At 43.4% G+C, this 21,452-nt stretch overlaps 1 protein-coding gene across 8 annotated transcripts in view; it reads right to left on the bottom strand.

The window, feature by feature from the left end:
* mcu (mitochondrial calcium uniporter) overlaps nt 1–21,452 on the bottom strand; it is a 53,218-nt gene that overhangs the window by 17,326 nt on the left and 14,440 nt on the right. For 4 of the 8 annotated variants that reach the window (XM_076076870.1, XM_076076873.1, XM_076076872.1 and 1 more), the window contains exon 2: nt 11,539–11,652. In XM_076076870.1, coding sequence (XP_075932985.1) covers nt 11,539–11,652 — 114 coding nt within the window. Of the gene's footprint in view, nt 1–11,538; nt 11,653–13,726; nt 13,940–21,452 lie in introns of those variants that run through there. The other 4 variants (XM_076076871.1, XM_076076874.1, XM_076076876.1 and 1 more) reach the window with 3 other exon arrangements.

Raw genomic sequence — 21,452 nt, 5'->3', positions numbered from 1 at the left:
GTTTGTAAAAACCTCCGTTCATATAAAGACTCATTCATTCCCTCCCTGCACGCTGAGAACCACGAGAGGATCTGGGGTAGTTGTGATCATTTGACAGTAGCTACCATAAATGGTCACAAAGCAGCTAGTAGAGTGCTTGTTTTACCAATATTCCCATGATGCAGAGCTGACCTTGGATGTTTGTGAGAGCATGTGAGGTGACATTTAGGGCAGCGTACATTGTCTCACAGACCACTGTGATTTCCTCCTGTAGCTGTTATTTATGGAGCGGGGCCTGGGAATGCCCCCTGTGAGGAACTTTGACAGTGCTCTCCCTACGTCTGCGTCAGTGTCCAACTATCTGCAGCATTAGCCGCGTGGTCTCATCAGTGAATCCATGGAGAGGACAAGAGCGCCTTGAACACTGAACCCACAGAATTAAAACTCGCCGCCCCCTTGACCGTGTCAGCGAGTCTGTCCGAGTTTTACTGTGCTGTGGTCCACATGGACATATGGCATGTGGACATGCCAGATCTAAAACTAGGTTAGTGAATGCCACTTAGACCCAGACTGGACCAGGAACTGCTGAAGGGGCTGAGGGGAGGCTGCAGCACATCTACTGACTCATAGAGAGCAAAGTAACACACAGCTCTCCGCATGTGGACATTTGCTGGAACAAGAGCTACAATGATTTATACCTTTTCAAACTTAAATGTTGATTTCCAAGGTTAGAGCTACAAAGTAAACGCGACAGACAAAAATATTTCCCTGCTCAACCCTCTGCTAAGCCTGTAGACCACCATTGCCTCCTTCATGCAGTCTGCAGCTGCTCCTTTGACCTGAACTGAGCACTGTTTCTGTAGTGGTCAGTCTGTATTTTACATCTGTGCCTCCTCTGTAACCCAACAAAAACGGTGCCTTCACAGAGAGAATATAATAAGTACAATTGAACCAGTGGCTGCTAGTTTGAAAATGGAGTGGAAAGCGTAGGAGTGTTTCACATTTAGAGCCAAGTGTGCAGCAGTAAATCAATATTTACAGATCAGTGTCACACAGAAGTAGTAAAATGTATTCATAGTACCTGGCTTACAGAGTACAGTAACTCATCTTGACTTCAACTGCAAATACTGACAAATGGATATAAGATAAGAAGATAAGAAACAGATAAAAGATACACTTACTAGAGATATACTACATGTACTGAAACTTTTACTTGATAGAGGAGGGTCGCACTCAGGTGTTACTTTATTTCCAAAAATTAAACATTATTATTTTACATCCGTGCCACAAGTTATAAGACAGAAGTCGGAGATTAAAATATGTCTCTTGAATAATCTGCGTCTACTTTTTGTCCCATTAGCAACCAAGCTAGCTCAAAGAGCAATTGTGAGTGACTAGCGTTAGCGTGATTAGGCTAGCTGGTTGGCAGCTAACTTGCCAGCTACAGGGGTTCACCAGCTAGCCCTAGCAAGCGTCAACCAGCTTCCAGCACCACCTATTTCACCTGGTCGCACTGATGGGCTTTGCTGTACCACTTTTTGAAAAGACTGAGACTTTACTCCTCAGCCCTACTTGACATAAAATCATGTTGGTCATGACATGACTGTAAATAATGCTGATTAATGGTGGAAGACTGTTCAGAGTACAATCTTCAGAGTATTCTTAGAAAGACAGCAAGTGTAGCATATGTTTCTGTTGGGTCCAGCCCGGTCTCACACAGACTGTGAACAGTTTGCAGAAAGTGGGGCAAGGTCTGTAAACCGTCTCTCAGTCGGCCCACCTGGAGGGCCGGGGAATGGAAGTCACAGCAGTCAAATAGGCAGACAGCCTGTCTTTCAAATCTCAAAGGGTCCTGGGTCAGCATCTCCCCCGCTGCTGCCTGCCTGTGATGTGACTTCCCTTCCTCCACGAGCTCTGGGAGCCGCAGTGGACACAGCACCCTGACTCACAGACCACACAAGGGGCGGGAGAAAAAAGAACCAAAAGAATGTAGCAGTGTCTAATTAAGTCAGCCGATATTAATGCCGGATCAGACCGCATGGCTGACGACGATGTTAGAGATCGTCCCCATCCGCTCTCCTCTCGCCTCTAGCTCTTCCTCTCATCTCTGCCCTGTCATCTCCCCTAAATGACATCGTGACCTTAAATTGAAGTGTGCTAGCAGTGGTGTATAAAGTACCCAAAAGCCATACTTGAGTAAAAGTAAAGATACCTTACTGGAAAATTACTCCAGTAAAAGTAAAAGTCACCTATTAGAATACTACTTGAGTAAAAGTCTTAAAGTATCTGATATTTATTGTACTTAAGTATCAAAAGTAATTTTCTGATATTAAATGTACTTAAGTATTGAAAGTAAAAGTACAAGTAAATGCTGTTAATAAAAAAGCAAAGGGTCAGAATTATGAATTATGAAGTTTATTCTTTTAAGTGCTGTGGCACCATGACCAAGGACATGGAGCTGTGTTGAAAATAATTGGGTTGGCTGTGATCCATCCAGGAGCAACAATGTTCAACATAATATATTGTACATAAGTATACTTTTGCATCTACTATGAACTTATCATCATAATTCTCCGAAAAGCAATATGACACTATGAAGGAGTTGTAACAGTGCATTTATAAGTATGCTCATTCCGACTAGAGGATGTAGAGGGCAAATGCATCATATTGTGTTCAGCAAAAAATATCCACTTGATGCATCAGGTCAGTGTTTTGAGAAAGGACACCTGCCTTGTAAACTCCTATGGGCCTGATTTGAACACAATAGGCAAAGGTTTTGCTGAAGCTGAATCTGCAATTGGGCGACTGCTACCATCATAACTCCATCTGATCATCCACAAAATGACTCTAATATCAAAACATGATCAATACTAAAGCAGCACCGAAAGTAACAACCCAGGCATTACTGGAAACTGAAAAATGTCCTGTTCATCTTCAAAAGACAATTCTAATACAATGTAGCTTCTTTACATTCTATGTACAGAAGCTACATTATATTAGAATGTAAAGAAGCTACAGTGTATAGAATGATTCTATTGAAGTTATTCCTTTTTTAAATGTTTTAGACGATCACTAATCACTTTAAAAGAGTGATTATAGCTGATTTAACTTACAGACATGAGATTGATCTTCTCATGTCACTCTCTTTATACAATGATATAAATTCATCCCCGTTTTATTGATATCTTACGAAAAGTTACTCCTCACTTTTCGTGCGTTTTTCCTGCAAAAGTCCAGCAACATGAGTCTGTTTTCGCTTGTTACACGCATACTGTCCTTTCAAAATAAACTTCCATCTTCACAGGAAACAACTAAGGTTTAGGCGATGAAACTACTTAGTTAGGTTTAGGAAAAGATCGTGGTTTGCGTTAAAATATCTACGGAAGTGGCGTTGCTTAAGTACGGAAGTCACGTCACAAATAAATCAACATTGGCTTCTCGTTTCACGCACGGCACAAACTGCGGCCTCCTGGAGGAAACACCAGTGTTTGTTTGACCCATCCACCTCTCCTCATCCCACCCGTCCTGTGTGGAATTCTACTCGTGTTGTCGCTCGCTAGCTATAGCATGTAGCATCCTGGGAATCAAAACACCGCGGCTTTGAGGGCACTTGTTTGCAATTGCGCATTAACGTGATTAACCAATGATTTAACTTGCAAGCTAGGACCACTGATTCACCAAACCTGCTTGCTTGCAGTCTCTGTTCCACCACAGTCCCCGACGTTGGTCTCATGATTCATTTTGTTTCTAAAGATAGATTTGATTTTGTAGCGAGTAACGAAGGTTTCAGGGGAAATGTATCGGAGTAAAAGTATCAGTTTTCTTTGCAAAATGTAGTGAAGTAAAAGTAAAAGTCAACAGAAATATAAATAGTAAAGTAAAGTACAGATATCCAAAAAAACGACTTAAGTACAGTAACGAAGTATTTCTACTTCGTTACTATACACCACTGTGTGCTAGTCAGCCTCCCTAATGCTCAGACAAAAACACTGTCACCATATCTCTCCGTCCTTGCGCTCACATTCACAATATCTTAATCCTCATAACCAGAATGATCTCCGCTGCGCCGCCTTTCCTCCTCAAACCTCGAATGAGATTTAATTTATCCATCTTTCTCAAGGGCCTGACCCCCACCACTGCTCCTGCCCGTTTCCCTCCCCCTCACTGCAGGAGTCAGTCTAGCTGGATTGCTGGTTGAATGAGCTCAGGCAAGGGCACCAAAGCATCCCCATCACGGCGCCTTCCACAACGAACTAACTCGCTTCCCATGGCTCCGAGATAATTCAAGTGATTCAGGTACCTTGAAGCGAAACATCTTCCTTTTCTGTACCAGATGTTAATATGCATGCTAAGTTACCCTCCAATGGCTACTATTACGACAAATTAGAGGTTGAACGGCTTCAGTGTGATCACTGCGTTTCTTAGAGCGGTGCCTTACGGCGTCACCCCTGGCAAGCTGCCAGACGCAGCATAGCTCCCCCATTGATCACTGGTGTTAACTGGAACGTAGAAAGTCCTTTGATGTCAGCCCAATACACCTTTAAACCCATTGACGCTCAAAAAACATATTATTTTTTCACCATTTGGTGATACGGATTATATTTGGGGTGTTATTTTGTTGTTCGTTTCATCTTGAATTGCAGGCGACATGATGTCACCCTTTGGCAAATATCTTTTGCCGTCGAAAATATCAGGTGCAAATGTCATCTTGTCTCGTCAGCTTCTCAAATTCAAAAGGCCAAGGCTTTTCTGTTGACTCATCATCTTGCAGCTATTCAGCAGTGTCTTTACTTACACACACACACACACACACAAATAGTCTGGTCATAGTGTGATTAAAGCATTAATGCGGGTAAAAGAAGACCCCCATAAATACCATATTCTGACGATGGGATTATACTTATGAGACTACTTACAATTTACTTTATTGTACTATATAGTGTCGTGGATACAACCTGTATCTCCATCTCTGCTGAGACATCACAGATATCCAAGGAAGACAAAGTCAGCCCAGTTTTTCAGGAATTCCTGTTCTTTTAAGACCAACATAAACTTTTACACAGTGATGACGACTCGCCGAGCACAATCAATGAAACTTTAAGGTGTGAACACTAATGGGTTTGCTCAAACAGATAACGGAAGAAGATGTCTGAAAGGACATCTGCTTTCTTCTTTAAATTCTTAATATTGATTTTGTGATCAAGTCCAGATCAGACAATTGTTATAAACTCTTTAAACCGCCGTTTTTCATAAAAGATTGTAGTGATCGAAATTAAAAGTTCTAATCAAGATTCTCCTTTCATAACGTCTTCATGTCTGTGTTCTGAAACGTCACGAGTGGTGATTATTTCATTTGGGATCCACAAAACACTTGAAATCCTCATCACACCGCCATCTTTTATATCACAACTCCACTGGCTCCCTTTGCTGTGATTTTAATTGTGCAATATCTGTGAAAGGCACCAACACACAGACACACACACACAAATAGATCAATAATGTTATTAGACGCAGTGGTGGTATCTCGGCCCTGCAGGTAGTTTTTATCCTCACAAAGCCTATCGAGTGTGCCTATCTGTGTGTCGTGGTGGTATAATCTATTTGATTTGAAAGCAACAAACTAAATGACAAGTATTTCTTATTGTGCATATTTCACACGGCATCACCACACTGACAAAGAGCAGCTTGGATACATCGAGACCGGGTCGAGCTTTTTGTTTCATCTCTTATCAAATCGGCACTTCATCCAAATCTGATAAAAGTCTGCGGTGACTCATCTCACTTTGCATCGCCACTCAAAACAGATAAGTATATATTAATGTTCTTAGCAACATCCTAATTAACTGCTGAGTTAATTCAAGCCGAACAACTCTGCAAGTGCCTTTCAGATGTTCAGGTGGAATGGAGGGTTATACATATTTGTAGTGGGCGAACTTTAGAAAATCCATCCGTTAAAAGCCGTGGTGCAATTTTGTAAACCAGGAGATGCAGATAAAGACACTGCCTTTTATCTTCCCCTGCCAACCATGAAAGATAAAGAAAATAAAAGCTCCCTCCTGCCTCTCTGGGAGAGTCAGGGCTGTACAGAACAATCAGAGGAGGAAGCAGCAAAGTCCAATCAATCTTTTGTTCGTTTAACAGCTTCCATTGTAAGCCCCTGCTTGAGCCTTTGGGATAAGTTGTACACACCTTTACACACCTTTACATATGGGCTCTCTACTATATATTCATTGGACACAACACTGCCGGTGAGGACCAGAGGGCTGTGGGTAAGTCTTATGAGGGATTGGTAGAGTTCTCTTCTTTCAAATTGTAATTGTAAATTGAATGAACAAAATGTAAGTATGACTAGTCTCTGAAGAAAACATTTCTGGGATTAGGAAGGCAAAGAAAGTGTTTTGCAACTCAGATGTGGTGACTTTATGAGAGCGCGTTTGTGTGTGATAAGGCATGATTATAATAACAGCCATTTAGGTCTACTCTACAGTCTCCTTCAAAAGGTGCAGCTAAGCCTGGGGAAACTAGAACAGCCAGTTTACATCAGGGGATTTCAAAGTCTGAATTACAAAATTCAAACATCGGTGCCCCCTGTACGGTGTATGAATGGATGGATGAGGAGGGTTTTGATATTCCAGGAATATAAGAAGAAAGTAGATTAGACATTGCAATTTACCCATTGATACAAAGACAGCTATCAATGGGCTACTAAAATAAAAACGTGTTTTTTTTCCTACGATTTCAAAGCGTATTTATTTGTGCCAGAAGGAAATAATGATATTCTTTCAAAGTGTGAGTCACACTGTATCTAAAAAATGTGTATCATGTCTATGTGTTGATATGTGACAGAGCCATGACTCAGAGAAGGAATACGTTTTTGACTTAAATTGCACACAGTATCTTCCACCCATGTGTCTCACTCCAATCCACTCACAGCAGAGTGAAATGAAACCTCTGGTTCATTTAGTCTAAATGAATGAAAACTGGGAAATGGCATGGCGTTGTAGGACCCTATAAAAGAAGAATGATTGTTTAGAGTGGATATATCAACCACTGCATGGAACAACTGGAGCAAAGCCTTTATTACTTTTCTACATTGTTTTCCTCCCAATCGCCTTGCTGGCAAAAATACAACCAGAAATAACTCAGGTAGGTATTAAAATGAGCGTTGACGGAAAATACTTTGTGACAACGTTCAAATTGGACTGGCTGGGTGACGAGCAAGTTTGGACGAGCAACTCCACACAGTTTATAGTCAGAGTAAATGGACGGTATGGCACAAACTCCTGCTGACTTGATGCCATAAAAGGAGGAGGCGATGGAGATGTGCACGCACACACACACACACACACACACACACACACACACGCACAGAAAGAGAGATGCACTCTAAAAAGAGTTGAAGGGGACTTTAAGGAAACAGAAAGGAGTGTCAGCTACTTCTGCTCGGGCAGTTCAATGCGTCATTTTAATAGAGCAACATGGCTCTCTTCATCGCACACCTACCCCCTGGGGAAAACAGCAGCCCTTGTTTTCAGTAAAGTGTCCATTTCCCCAACTGCTTATCACACCGATGCAAGTCTGCATAATGAGCTCGCTGTGTGGAACAGCTCACTCTGCCTTTGAACTACACCCACCTGACAGAGATTGGAAGAGTCCCCAAGTTGGTTTAGATAACTTTAAATAAAAGAATCTCCCTACAAAGAGACAGGAAAGAGCAATAAACACTTACTGACAGAACATTGTTATTTCTTTTGACTGATCAATGTCTTTGCTGCCTTCAGGAGGAACATTACAAGACAGGGCTGATGCTTTCTCAGGAAAAAAAGAAGACATGAGGCAGGGAACAGGTTCAAAGTGCCTGTCAAGTGTGACTTGCTCAAGAGCTCTGCAGACTGCAGTCGCACCACCGCCTCCTCCCCCACGCCCTACGCTTATGCCGTGTTAATAGTCACACTACGAGCCACGCGGCGGCAGGCTATTTTCAATGGAAGCCCGTCACATGAAGCAACGGACTGACTCACAAAACTTGTCGCTGTGCGGCGGATGCGACGCCCAACAATTCAAAGTTGCTGGTCGTGTGAACACAACACCATGCTACTCCTTTTCCGTCTATCTTACCTTCAGTCCATCCACCAATGCACCCTGCGACGTTGTCTTGCGTTCTATTACACATTGAGTAACATAAACTGTATAAACTGGCAAGTTTCCAGAAAGGAACCAACAACCCGTTTCCTCCTTGTTTGAGATTTCTCCATTCGTGCGTCAGTGTGACATTTGTCAACTTCTCCAAATTGCCGCGGCTCCCATCTGTAGGAGCGGAGTCGCAGATGGGTCGAGAGGTCCATGCATGAATAGTGCTGCCGAGAACGGCTGTGTGTGTGTGTGTATGTGTGTGTGTGTGTGTATAGCTGTGACCCATCAGGCCTCATGGGAAGCTGTAGCTAAACTGATGGATGCCAAGGAGCAATAGGGAGGAGGGGGGGAGGGAGGGGGGGATTGCTTAGCCAAGTAAGAGACAAGCGTCTGTACTGCAGCAATGCAGGAGCAAGAAAGAGGGATGTCAATGAAATGGAAAAAGGGGAAAAATGTGGAGAAAATAAAAAGTGTTGGCTGAAAACAATGCAGTACACAAATGGCAGACGGCACAGCATTCATGGTTAGAGACAATGTTTGCAAGACAAACAAGTTTATGCATCCGGATTTTCATTCCACGTGCTGATGTAACCTCCTTCTACCGCAGTTCTGAGTGGTATCATCCTCAGCCCTACCTAGCGGAGGCAACAAGCCCTGGCAAGGCAAACACTCCCTGCTGAGCCTCCCGTGTCTCCTCCCTCCCGGCTCCTCTGAACAAACAGCTCTCCCCTCTGGAGGCCAGGAGGCAGGGAGAGGGGCACTCGGAACACTCGGGACTATCGACTAGCTCCCTCTCAGCTAGCTCTGTTGTTTCACCCCGCTGTGAACAAGGCCTTGCTAGGATAACCCACAGCTGATGTTTTGACTTCCCGGCAGCGTAAGTAATGTATACATTTCCTCTGTTCTCATTCGCCGACCTTCCCCCCCAATGACTCGCCAGCGGCCTGCTGCAGTAAAACGTAAACACAGTCCGAGGAAAACTCATTTTTCATTGTACAACCACCCCCACCCTGTGCAAACCCGTGCCTGCCTTCTCCATTTCATGCAGCCCAATGACACATAAAAGCACATACACCAACACAGACAAAGCACACTGAACATACACTCGCCTCCCAGGAACGTAACCACACATACATACACATCAGTGCGAGCACAGAAAGAAAAAGGAGATGAGCTAATGCACTGCGATCCATAGCCGAAGGACTGCAAGCACTCAAGGAACAAAGATCCTGTTCCCATCATAAAAGTTTCATCCCGTGCGAGCTTGTTGGTGGGCCGAGAGCATTAAATGGCGAAAACATATACACGCTTAACCTTGAGCTGATCTTTTTAACATAATGCGTCTGCTTTATTGGATTCTAGCCGGACTCACAGGAATACCAAGCACAAAGAGTTGTGCTCTGAACAAGCAGAGACAGAGAAGCACCGAGACGTCCTTCTGCCAGATCTTATGACTGGTCGTCATGTTCTATTGGAAGGTCGCTGATATGACACCTTGTGCTGAGAACAGTCGTTGTACTAATCCTCAAGTAATACCATGTAGGAGCCACGTTAATTCACAAGTAACCATAACCAGAAACTCTGACGTGCACGCTCACTTTAAAAACAAGCTTCACTTAGTGGCTGTTGTGAGGCTCTCAATCCTATCACATGATCATCTTCAGCAGGTTTCACAGTCATGAAATCGTAGATGTTTGAATTTCCATCTTTTTCTGAGCATTTCATGTTCGTGTTGGCTTAAAACTCGAGTTTCAACGATCATTCTTGTTTAAAAACTGACCTTCAACGTACATTTAAAAAGATCCTTGAAACTCAACGGCAGCATGGATGACAGATCCTTCAAGTGCTCGGAAAAAAGTGAAAATTGGATCCGCAAATAAGTGAATATGAATATTTTTATCTACCACTTTGTGCCACACAAGCCTTCAAACTACATTGACACGAGCTACAGTATGTTGAAAACAGCACATTAGAGTACTCGGTCAACAATTTGTTGCAAATCCGTTTCTGCAACACAACACTGCAGAGAGGCAAATCAAACGCTTTCTGCATCGCACCGTCATGTGATCCAAAAACAGATGGCAAGAGTCAAACAAATTTATAACTGAGGAAGAAATAAATTTAGCATTGCTGTCACGCTACTGGGCTCAGAAAGAGACCAGCGCACAATAACACAAACTCATCCATTATTTTGTCAGACAACAAATTTCTATTTGAAAGCGTCACGTGTACCAGGCAGAGGCAGATGTATTAAACATCTGCACATACTTCTGTGAATCTAATTTGACTGAGCTGATTTAAGAAAAACTCCCTCATGCTGCACTAATCATTAGTAATATGTTTTTGCATGCACCCACAAATATTAAGTTTCTGCCTCACACACACACACACACACACACACAGCAGCGCTGTGGTTAAATGACCTGGTGGTTTGCTTTCGCACCGAAGCCACACGTCACCGAAACAGCTCGTTCTCAAGTGGTACATGCCACGTTTCATTTGCAAAACTTGCTGGTGTTTATAATCCAAATACGTATTTGCCAGAGTGTTGATTTGCAGGCCGTATTAAGGTGTGATGGGAAGCCAGCTTTATATGGCGGCACACGCTGCTTCGTGTCAACACTGAATCAGGGTAACGACACCCCAGTGGAGAGGCTGCTTTGAACAGTGGGATTTTTGAATACATTTGAATAGATTTCTTCTGGTAACGGCTTTATTAAAAGGCTGCCAATCCCGCGACCTCACCAACCTTCAAAGGATTCTCTCCGAAATAGGCCTCGCGTGCTAATCACTGGTAAACGGAAATAGAAACAACAACAGATTAGTTCTAGTCAAAACAGGGACACGTGGTGGAGGATTAATCAGATATAGATGACGGGTTTTTTTAGTCGTTGATATCGATCCAATAACCCGTCTAAACTGAGGCTGCCGACAGAATATATTTGTGCTGAATGTGGGGTTTAGCACACAGTTTCGGTCTTTCAGCACTTAAAAAGGTCACAGGGGAATAAACCTATCCGTTGCTACTGAAACGTGCTGCGTAGCTGGCAGCTTCTTAATTAAGCCGGAATGACGCAGGTTACACCAACTGCCAATACCCAATAGGCCGATATTGTTCAGATATCTAAAACAATCGGAAATGATGACACAGCAATATTCTGACTTTACAAGTGACTTTAAAAACTGCAATACAGTGATGACGGCGTCCGATAGTGCTGACGATGAAGGGCCTCGCTGGCTGTCAATATATTAAAAAGCCTCGGATTGATGTGTTGTCCACCTCACTGAGCCACACACATACATCCAAACTAGCTCTAATCAATATGGATTTGCTCTCGAGGATGTATGGTACAATAATGTCCAAAAACTAAAATGACAATTCAATTCCTTTACAATACACTTATACATGCATGCAGACACACTAACCTGTGGAGACAGGGCAGCGGGAGGCTGGGTGAAGAGTGTGGAGTGGGCTGCAGGCCGGAGGCTATGTGCTCTCCTGACAGTCTGACGGGTGAAAGGAGCAGACAGTACCTCCTGCTGAAGAAAAGACACAACCAGTTAATATATAACAATTTGGGGAGCATCATGGTTAGCGCCAAGTGGAAACAAGGTGTTTGGGAGAGTCACAATAAAGTAGAACACGGCAAACCTCGTGCTATTTCTATAACAGCCACCATCAGGACCTACAGTACGTCACAATGAGCTAAAAAGAGGCTTAAAATAATGAGGCGTGAAAGTGGTAGTGTTATTTTCTATTCCCGACACAGGCCAGGGCAATTTCCTTTTTTCGCAGCAATTCCAACACACCGTGTGGTCGGAGCTGTGCGTGCGAAACAGTCGAGCTATCATGTGAAGCTTTTCGTGTACGCTGGGAGAGGCGGCCTCTGCCGCTGTGACCGTCAATCAGAGATGAAAGAGCCGACCAGCCTGCAGCTGCTCCTCAGCCCACATCTAAAGCAGGATACGCAGGGAGGTATTTATTCACCATCCATCAGGTAGGCTGATTGCAAGGTGACCGGTGTCATATGAGAGGAAAAGCACAAAATACAGTTGCTTCGATGTGTCTGGATGTGAGCATGTGTGAGGTTGTTTTGGTAGAAAGTGAGATTTCAAACTGTGTGTGTGTGTGTGTGTGTGTGTGTGTGTGTGTGTGTGTGTAACAGAGGGTCACGGTAGACTAGAATGACTGAAATACTTTCACCTTCAAGTTAGTGAATACACTATGTTCCCATAGCCTCCCAGCTCTCACTGAGGAAAGATAAGACAGAGATAAAGTGAGATACTCTCCCGTTATAAAACACGGAGAGCACCTTGACTGCGCCCGCTGAACAACAACTAGTGCAACCCATAAACCACTCATATTAGACGCATGTATTTGGGTTTGTTTAGCCTCTGGGGGGGGTCTGACCACAGACGCTTTTAGAAATACAAGCCGCTCAGTACCTTAACACTCCACAGACCTGCTCCCGGCTTTCTACGGTGAGCAATAGCAACCAGAAAGGTCAGACATGATTACATTTTCAAAATCATCCACCGTCACCAGTGCAGTTAAGAGGCAACGCTGTCAGAGATGAAACAGTTAGTTACCGGATTTACTCAGATCCGTGAAAATACGTGGAAGACAGCAGGCGCCACCAGAAAACATGCAAATATTGATTTATTCTCACCTACATTAAAATAACATGTTTACAAGTTTTTCTGATCACATTTTTCTCAAAAGGTTGACATTTTCTCAATCGTGTTTTGCGTAAAATTGTGATTAAATGTATAATAGAAAGGATCAGTTTCACATCTCTCATTTGCTTTCTTGCTGAGAGTTAAATGCCAGGATAGATCACTCTTATGTCTGTGCGCTGTAACATGAAGCGACAGCCAGCAGCCAGTTAGCTTAGCTTAGCACAAAGGCTGAGAACATAGGGAAACAGCTAGCCTGTCTGTCCACAAGCCAAAAGAAGCTCACCAATAAACATGATAGTGTCATTCATCGTCTCACCTTAATCTTCGCAAGAAAGCGAATAAGGCTTATTTCCTAAAATGTCAAATTATTCCTTTAAATTAGGTGAATACACTTAATAGATTGCTTCATAAATTGTTTATAATACAAGCTATCCTTCCATCAGTCCATTCCCTTTCTCAGGGCTGCAGGAGGCTGAAGTCTTTCCCATCATGCATTGGCTTAAAGAGGCGTTGTACATCCAGGACAGGCTGCTGGACTAACACACTGGATTCCAGCTGTGAAGTGCACAGCTAACCATTAAGCCAGCGTGCTGACGGTAAATGTAAGCTATATGTTAATTAATCAATAGTAATCACTGGTGGCACGAGGAGCCTTGGTTTAGCAGTAATTGTCTAATTACATATTTGCGGTGTGTCCTTTCCGCAAGCAGAGCTCCAATCTAGATAAATGGATGTGTGCTTAATACCTCCTCGTTGTACACGTTATAACACACACAATTACCTTTCTTTTGACGACTTTCAGCCTTGGTTAATTATGATTGAAACGACAGGACAACAATATAATGCCCATTTAATTTTTTTGCCAGTAGTAACAGTTATGAATGTATCTTTACACAAGGAACACTTGGCCAACTAGCTCTGTAGTTTCTCTCACATTAATAGGCTTTTCTCAGCATACAGGCCTGTGAAGGATCAGCACCGGTCAACCTCGGACATGAGCTTCCCTGCAGAGGTGCTGTGATAACTAGCATTGACGACGGGGGGTTTTTTTTCCTCCAGCTCCGCACACAAGCAGAAGCAACTCTTGAACTGTTGAGGACAGTTAATGAGACGCACTTCCCACTGTTCGTGAGTGTGTTTGACATGGCCTTTTCAACACAAACTGGAGCTTTTACACATAGAGTGTAGAGCGTCTTCAGCATTAGATAAGCAGTGGACCTTGTGTCTAAGATAGCACGATGCAGCAGGATTACTGCCTCCTCCTTATCTTTGCCAAGTCAGACATACAGCATCCACTCCTAGGAGTGGCCTGTATTCAAGGGACTCGAGGGACTATAAAAAGTGTCCATGAACTGCCAAGAGATTCTCCTCCGGTCTGCTACTGTGGAGGAGGAACTAGCATTGTTGACTCTGTGATGTGGGATATTTACTGATGCTAGGTCTCTGCCAAACAACCAAACTGACTCATTTTCATTCTGGCAGCAAATTCAAGCTGCGGCAGTACGGTTACAAAATAATATGGCTGTATGTGTCAATAAGCTCCCATTCAAAAAACACTGCAGGTTTTACTTATTGTGCAGTAACTGTGGGTGAGCAAAATAAACACCAAATACAATAGAATTATGTCGTACATCAAATCCTGTTTTTTTGCAGGATCACATATATATAAAATCCATATTCAAATAGAATTCAGTAATACGTTTAAGATTTCTTTTTTGAAATTTCACAATAGTTCAATATTATTAATGCGAGAACACAAAAATAACGACATCTCCACAGACTGTGGTATAAACACAGAACAAACATGTGCTACCGGTTCTGGGCAATTAGGTCCCTTTTGTGAGTGGGAGAGGCGAGCAGATCCTACTCTCATCCATTCTCTCAATGCTTCAGACGCACATATGCACTAATGTGCAACTGGACTGAAATGTGTGTAACAATATAAAACGTTACAAAACACAACAAAGGTTTCAAAGTCAAAGCTCGGGGTTAAACAGTAGGCTTTACAAGCAATGATAGAAGCTTTAATGTTACTCAAGATGTGACAAACATACCACCGTGTGTGTGCTCCAGCTTACATACAGGAGTTGTTTCTCCTCTGCACCACCAGCAAGGGAAGCCCCCGTCTATTTCTGTTGATTAGATTGCCACAGAGGAATACAACTGCTCTCTCTAGATACCAACCACAACACACAGTGTAGAATCCTACAGAATGTATGCAACACTCAAGACACCCCACCCAATTATCCTGATACAAGAGGCACCAGCTGACAACACCTTCTCTTTGTGGATAGACACAACAGGCAACAAACAGGTGAGCAGACAGGCCGATATGTTCTGCTTGCAAAAGTGGCAACTCAAATGTAACAAGCAGGAAAACATCCCACATGGTGGACAGGGTGAGATATGTTCAGTTCTTTATAGGTCACAGAAGGGCTGGGCAATAAAACTGGTAAATAGATCAAATAGACAATAACAAATAATGGATTTTAAGCTTGATTTTTAGAGCGTTAACGGCATGAAGAGCTATGTTTTGTTAATCAGTGTTAACGGCTACACACGACAGAGGACTGTAAAGCCGTAGTGTAGGATGAAGGCCTCTCATCAGTCCCTGCAGGTCAATACCCTGATGATCACAGCGAACAGCCATCGTCAGTTTCACTTCATTCAAATCAGTGAAAAACATCTCCGCAAAGATTCACAGACCTGGAACCAGGTTAGCATGTCAACAAAGACACGTCTTGAGAAGAAATGTCTTGAAATAAAATATTAATTTTGTTATTGAAAGATGACAATTTTTCAATGGGAAATTCTGTCTTTATCAATTACAAAAAGTAAGAAATGAACAGATATATTGTTACTCGATGATTTGGCAACATCTTATTTATGATTATGGATTAAAGTCAAACTGTCTGACCAGTCTGACTCTGACAACAATTGAATTCTTTTTTGGAGTAGCACTACTCCTAAATTATTATTATTATTATCATGAGGACATTCTCAGTCGTATTTTCCAACAGTAGCGCAAGAGAAGAGCTTGTTGAAGACACTGCTAAGGAAAATGTATGTTTCAGAAACAAGTCACCGAGTGGCATTTTGTTTTTACTTTGAGATGAAATGGTATGCATCAATCAGCCACATCGCGTGTGTGACAGTCTGAGAACGGGCTTCCTACTCCTCGTCACGGTGAGGAAATTAGCGACCACTGCCCCCATATTGATGTACTGATTGACTTATGGCACAGTGTGTTATGAGCTCGCTGCTGCTCGGAGACCGATCTCCACGGATCACAGACTCGTCAAACCTAAACCTAAGGTCTTCTCAGGTAACTCCGATCACACCAACTCTTTTCATCCGTCACGCTTCACATGTTGAGAGTCTGATGGGTTTGACACCCGAGTGCCGCCTGATCTACAGCAACACATACTGGAGTGTTGACATGAGCTCGGAGTCAGGGCCAGACTCCAGTATTTTGTCACCTCTGCACATTCCCCTCCCCTGCACTGACATGATCCCCCCCCCCCCAGCAGCTATAATCACTGGAAAGGACTAATCAGCAAGCAGCCAGAACACTTGGATGTCTCCTGATGCAACAGCTCAGATTGGCTAATGGTTCATCTTAGACGTCACAGATGCTATGTTAAGTGGGCCTCCGTGCAGTCGAATAGGCCTGTGGGTGAGCTCTGTAAAAGGATGCGTCAGTCCAGAGAGCAAATTAGCATGAACAACTTCATTTGGAATATAATCTTTAAAAAATGTATTAAAATGAATTAATTAATTCCAACACTTTAATCCAGATGGGGAAATTTGTATAAAAACAATTATCCACTATTTTGAACTTTCCTCGTCACCTTACACCTAAACCTGACACTTGAGCTGAACGGCCCAAAAAACTGCTTCTGAGGCGAAATAATAAAACACTGGATCCTCGGCAGGGCTTCAACAAACCTCTCAGTTATAGAAATATTATGACAAAAGGGTCAAGCAGGTGTCCCAATGTGGTGTGAAACATGGTTCACACCATATTGGCTGACCTCAATATTGCCCGTTGTGTTTACACGCATGTTTGTTCAAATAAGACTGTCACCAACATTTCAGCCAACATGACACCAGAATAAACATCAGGGTTTTCTTCACCGTTATAAGACTTGGGCATTGCGCAAGACACTGCTTGCTGGCTTGTGTGGCTTCATTTCATTTATGTTTTCTTTTTATTTAGAATTTAGACAATTCCATGCGTCTGTTTATTCTTAAGAAAAAGGCTCTACATGCATTATTATGCTATTATATTATCAATATATCAGGGGCATTAAATGGTCTTGAAATCGTTTATCGCAATTATCTAACAAAACATGGGAATGCTATTTATTCTATGTTAAGTGGGTTAACAAGAACAGCAGAAGGTGAATAGAATAGAAAAGCGATGCATGACGGCTATTTTTACCGACACCATATCCTCTTGCCCTCAAATATACAGAGCTATTTAATATTGCATGTATAGTACATGTACAGTATGATATGTATCTTATGTTTTCTCTGTGAAGTGCTGTAGTCAGCAGGCTCTGCAAAGCTGCAACTTTTCAATGACTCTGCACCAAAGTAGCCAAAATGTATTGTACAATTTAAGTGATTCACATTCTGATCTGGCTATCTCTGCCCATTCCCTTATCTTTCTTTCTCAGTTTCTCTTCCTGCCTTGCTCATTGGCCCTCTCTGCATCTCCCTCACTGGAAGGAGAAAGGCAGTCAACCCCCAGGGAGATGGGGGAGAGAGAAGGAGGGGGTAAGGGATGGAGAAAGTGGGGAGGCTGCGAGCAATCACTGGCCACCGAGAGCAGAGATGGAGAGAGTGAGATAGGAGAGGGGAAGAGGAGAGTTAAATGAAATTTCCAACACATTAAGCACACCCTGTTACCCAGTGCATGCACACGCAGGTTGAAGAGGGGTGGGGGGGGGGGGGGGGGGTGGGGGGCTGCCGAGTGACCGCTATCCAATGAAAGTGTTTTACAGCTAAGGAGAACTGATCCATTTACAGGGATTCCCCAGATGTTCCCTGATGACAGGCAGACATATAAAGACAGGAGCTCAAGGATAGATAGCAATAACCTGTCCAGGTAAGCCAAGGGGATGGGAAGGACTCAAACTAACGACATCCTAAACACATGCAGACTCCCAGTGAACCCGACAGTTAACCTCTTTCCTCAAGGACATTGGCAGGCATTTGTGTGTATGCCTGCGGATGTACAAGTGAGTTGTGTGAGCTTTGCTGCCAGGCTGGACAAAGAAATTTCCGGAGCCACGCTGCAGGGTTCCTGCAAAGCGATATAAACCAGACAGAAGGGGGAGAGGGCGGCACAGTCAGTGACCGCCTTCGCCATTTATCACTGGAGAGACGTGACGCAACCACGTCCTACCCACGCCCTACCATGTATTCACGGATACACACACACACACACACATGTACGCAAACAGGGTCATTGAGGCAGGCGGGGTGTGCGGAGAGTGAGGTTGACAGCTCGGCGGCTCCTGCTGCAGCAGAGATGAATGGGCGGGCTGAAAACTGCCTTCATTCATAATGGAATACGGAAACAAAGCAGCTTCATCCCAAGGTGTCTCAGGGACTCTGAGAGGAGGAGAACAGACAAAGAAAGGAAAGCAGGGGGAGCCTAGGACACAACAAGAGAGCTGTGCAGCCAGCACACAGGCGGACACATGCTAGAAAGAAGTCATACACCAACCATAAACAATATTCCTCTGATTCATTGCCCCAGGTGTTACCTATATAAAGCTGAGAAGGGCGGAGAGAGCCACACTATTACATTGCAGGTATTGCTGGGCCAGAATGGCTTGGAAATGTCAGAACAAACGTCGCTGATTTGATCCCACTTTTAAAGACCCTGTTCCCGAGAGCATTTAAAGGGAGGCGCTAAGGTCCAGCAAACAAGAAAGAACGGAATATGAAGACAAAAAGGATTTAAAGTAAGCACAGTACGCTTTAATGTAAATACAGATGGACAGGGCGGGGAAACAAAACAGGTTGTACGGAATGGGCTCTTTTGCTTTATGTCATATAAAAGACACGTCCTGGCAAGCTGTGGAGATAAAGCTGATGATCAGCGGTACTGAGAGTAGAAGCGTAGGCGTGAGGGGGAGGAAGCACAGGCACATGAGAGAGAGACGGAGTGAGCGAGCATCAGAGAGAGGACAGGAGGGACTGTGCATGAAAAAATACCGGCTGAGAGTGTGTGTGTGTAAGAGGGTGTGTGTATGTCTGCAGGTCTCTCTCTGTGTGTGTGTGTGTGTGTGTGTGTGTGTGTGTGTGTGTGTGTGTGTGTGAAGTCATTACAAAGCAAGCACTCCTTCTTAGCATCAGTGAAAGCCACAAATAGCAAGAACCACCTACTTACCCAATGCTATATAAATAAATAGCTGTGATAAATTGTCATATTGGAACAGAAAATGGTACATTTTATCTTCAGTCAATACCAACATTCTGTGTTTAAAGAAGTACCGGTATGTACAAAGACTCCGACACAGCCAACTGTTGTATATATTAGGCAAAACATGGCTTACACTCAGTATTGCCCGGTTCCCAAACTAAGTGGCCTTAATTCTACATTGCCAGCAGAAAAGCAATGAGTCCTGTATTCACACATTGTGGGTCTCACAATAGGAAGCTTTTTGCTTACAAGAGTCAGCCGCTGCATGAGCACAAAGGACAACCGCACCTTGTCTGCACACCGTGTCTCTGCAGTTAAGTCCAACTCAGGCTGTGCAACCATCAGCACATCTCCAGTAACTTCTTTTGGCCTCCCGATGAATGAGTCTGGAGATTGGCTTCCTAAAACTGCAGCTCAGTACTGTAACTGTAGTCCAGTGGTTCTCAACCATTGTCTCTAGCTCGATCGCCAGCTGATGTTGTAGTTCTTTCTTTACACTGTGATCTGTAGGCTTTAGCTTCTAACTTTATCTTCTTCTTCTGAACCCGTTTTCACTGTTGAGGCAGTTTGACATTCTGGATATATCCTTCAAACGCATATTGTAGACCCTCATGTCTGCTTCTCTATGAAATCGTATTATCGTTTCTTAAACATATTAGATCATATTTCTTCAGGGAGTGCAGTTAGTGACAGTGTGTGCTCCATGGTAGCTCTGACAGCTCGACGGAGTAGCAGCGAAGAGTCAATTCCATTCCCCCGGCAGGGAAGTGAAAAGGTCAGTCAACAAGATAGAGTGAGAGACAGAGAGTGAGAGACAGAGACAGAGAGACAGACAGACAGAGAGAGAGATGCAAATCGGCATAAATAAAGCAGTTTCTTATTTGCCTCCACCTGCTGTGTTTGAGTGATTATTGTGAATACTGTGATAAATAAATGTAAATAAATAATGCATAGATTGTTGATGCGTTCCGTGACTTTTTCTCTACCACCGACCCGATGGAAATCCCCCGTCAGAAACCCATGTGCACACTTTCACTCTCACAAATACATACTATAAAATCTATTCTGAGGCGAATATCATCACTGGTGCAGGGAATGTAATGCAAAAACCAATCCCCAGTCTAAAATATTTATTATTTTCTAAACAACACATCTGGTGAGCCCCAGAAATGATCACGCGAACACCCTGAGAGGTGAGAACCACTGCTGTAGTCCACCACACCAATAAAATGTGTATGGGCCTGTCATTTGTCTCTGGTTGGAACTGAGGATAGGGTTAGCCGTTTCCCATAAGGACAGGTTTATATGTTCGTAAGAGGACGTATGTAAGATGTGTATATAGGAGGCAGCAGGTAGTCAGTAGTCTGAAAGCAGGCAGTGATTTTGCCCATCTATATCAACAGCAACACATCATGTGAGAGTGTTTTTGACGACCCCGGCCCTTTTCTGCCAATCTGTCCGCCATGTTTTTTCAGGGGGTCGTTAAGCCCCGACTGCTACTGCTGTCTCCTAATTGATGGGGCCTAAGAGCTGGGTCATAACAACACACAGACAGATCAATTTTAATACAACTGTAGAATGTTTATCAGCCGGTTAAGAATCGCATTTACATTTCAAAGATTCAGCGTGATTGTAGGAGTCGAGGGCTACAGGATAACCCACCACTTCTTCCACCCACAACACTTGACTGAAGGGCTTGTCCTTTCACCTGCAGTGTGTCCTTCTTAAACCGGCTCATAATACTGCACACTTGATTTGTGGGCATTGTGAGGTTGTATATCATTTCCACTGCACATATCAGGAAGTAACTGGGCTGACCTGCAGTGTCATGGCCCTGCTTCTGAGCTGCTGTATGTTCGATATTATTAATGCAAATGGAACGCACTGTGCTGCTCCTTCACATCAAACATTTCCCATCAGCAAGGCACCTATAGTGAAGCATCACTGAGGGCTTCGACCAATCGCTATAGCCTTTGATGACTTTTTTTTTTTTACTGCAGTTTCATCGAAGTAAACCTTCCTGTCAAACGCTTAAATGCGATGCTTACATCACAGGTGCTGATCACGGTTCATCATAATGGTACCAAGGTTTTGACACATGACCCTCCCATCTTGCTCTGTTTTTCATTACAGCAGTGGTCTCGTATAGCTTTTGCTCCACCAGAATCTAAGAGAGCACAGTAGCCATTAATCCGATCAATGAATTCCAGTCTGTTTGCAT

The sequence above is a fragment of the Anarhichas minor genome, unplaced genomic scaffold, assembly GCF_050575085.1.
Source record: "Anarhichas minor isolate MPS153535 unplaced genomic scaffold, ASM5057508v1 ptg000058l, whole genome shotgun sequence".
In the NCBI taxonomy this organism is placed as follows: Eukaryota; Metazoa; Chordata; class Actinopteri; order Perciformes; family Anarhichadidae; genus Anarhichas; species Anarhichas minor.
Note: the sequence above shows the minus strand (reverse complement) of the source record. Positions and strands in the feature narration are given on the sequence as shown.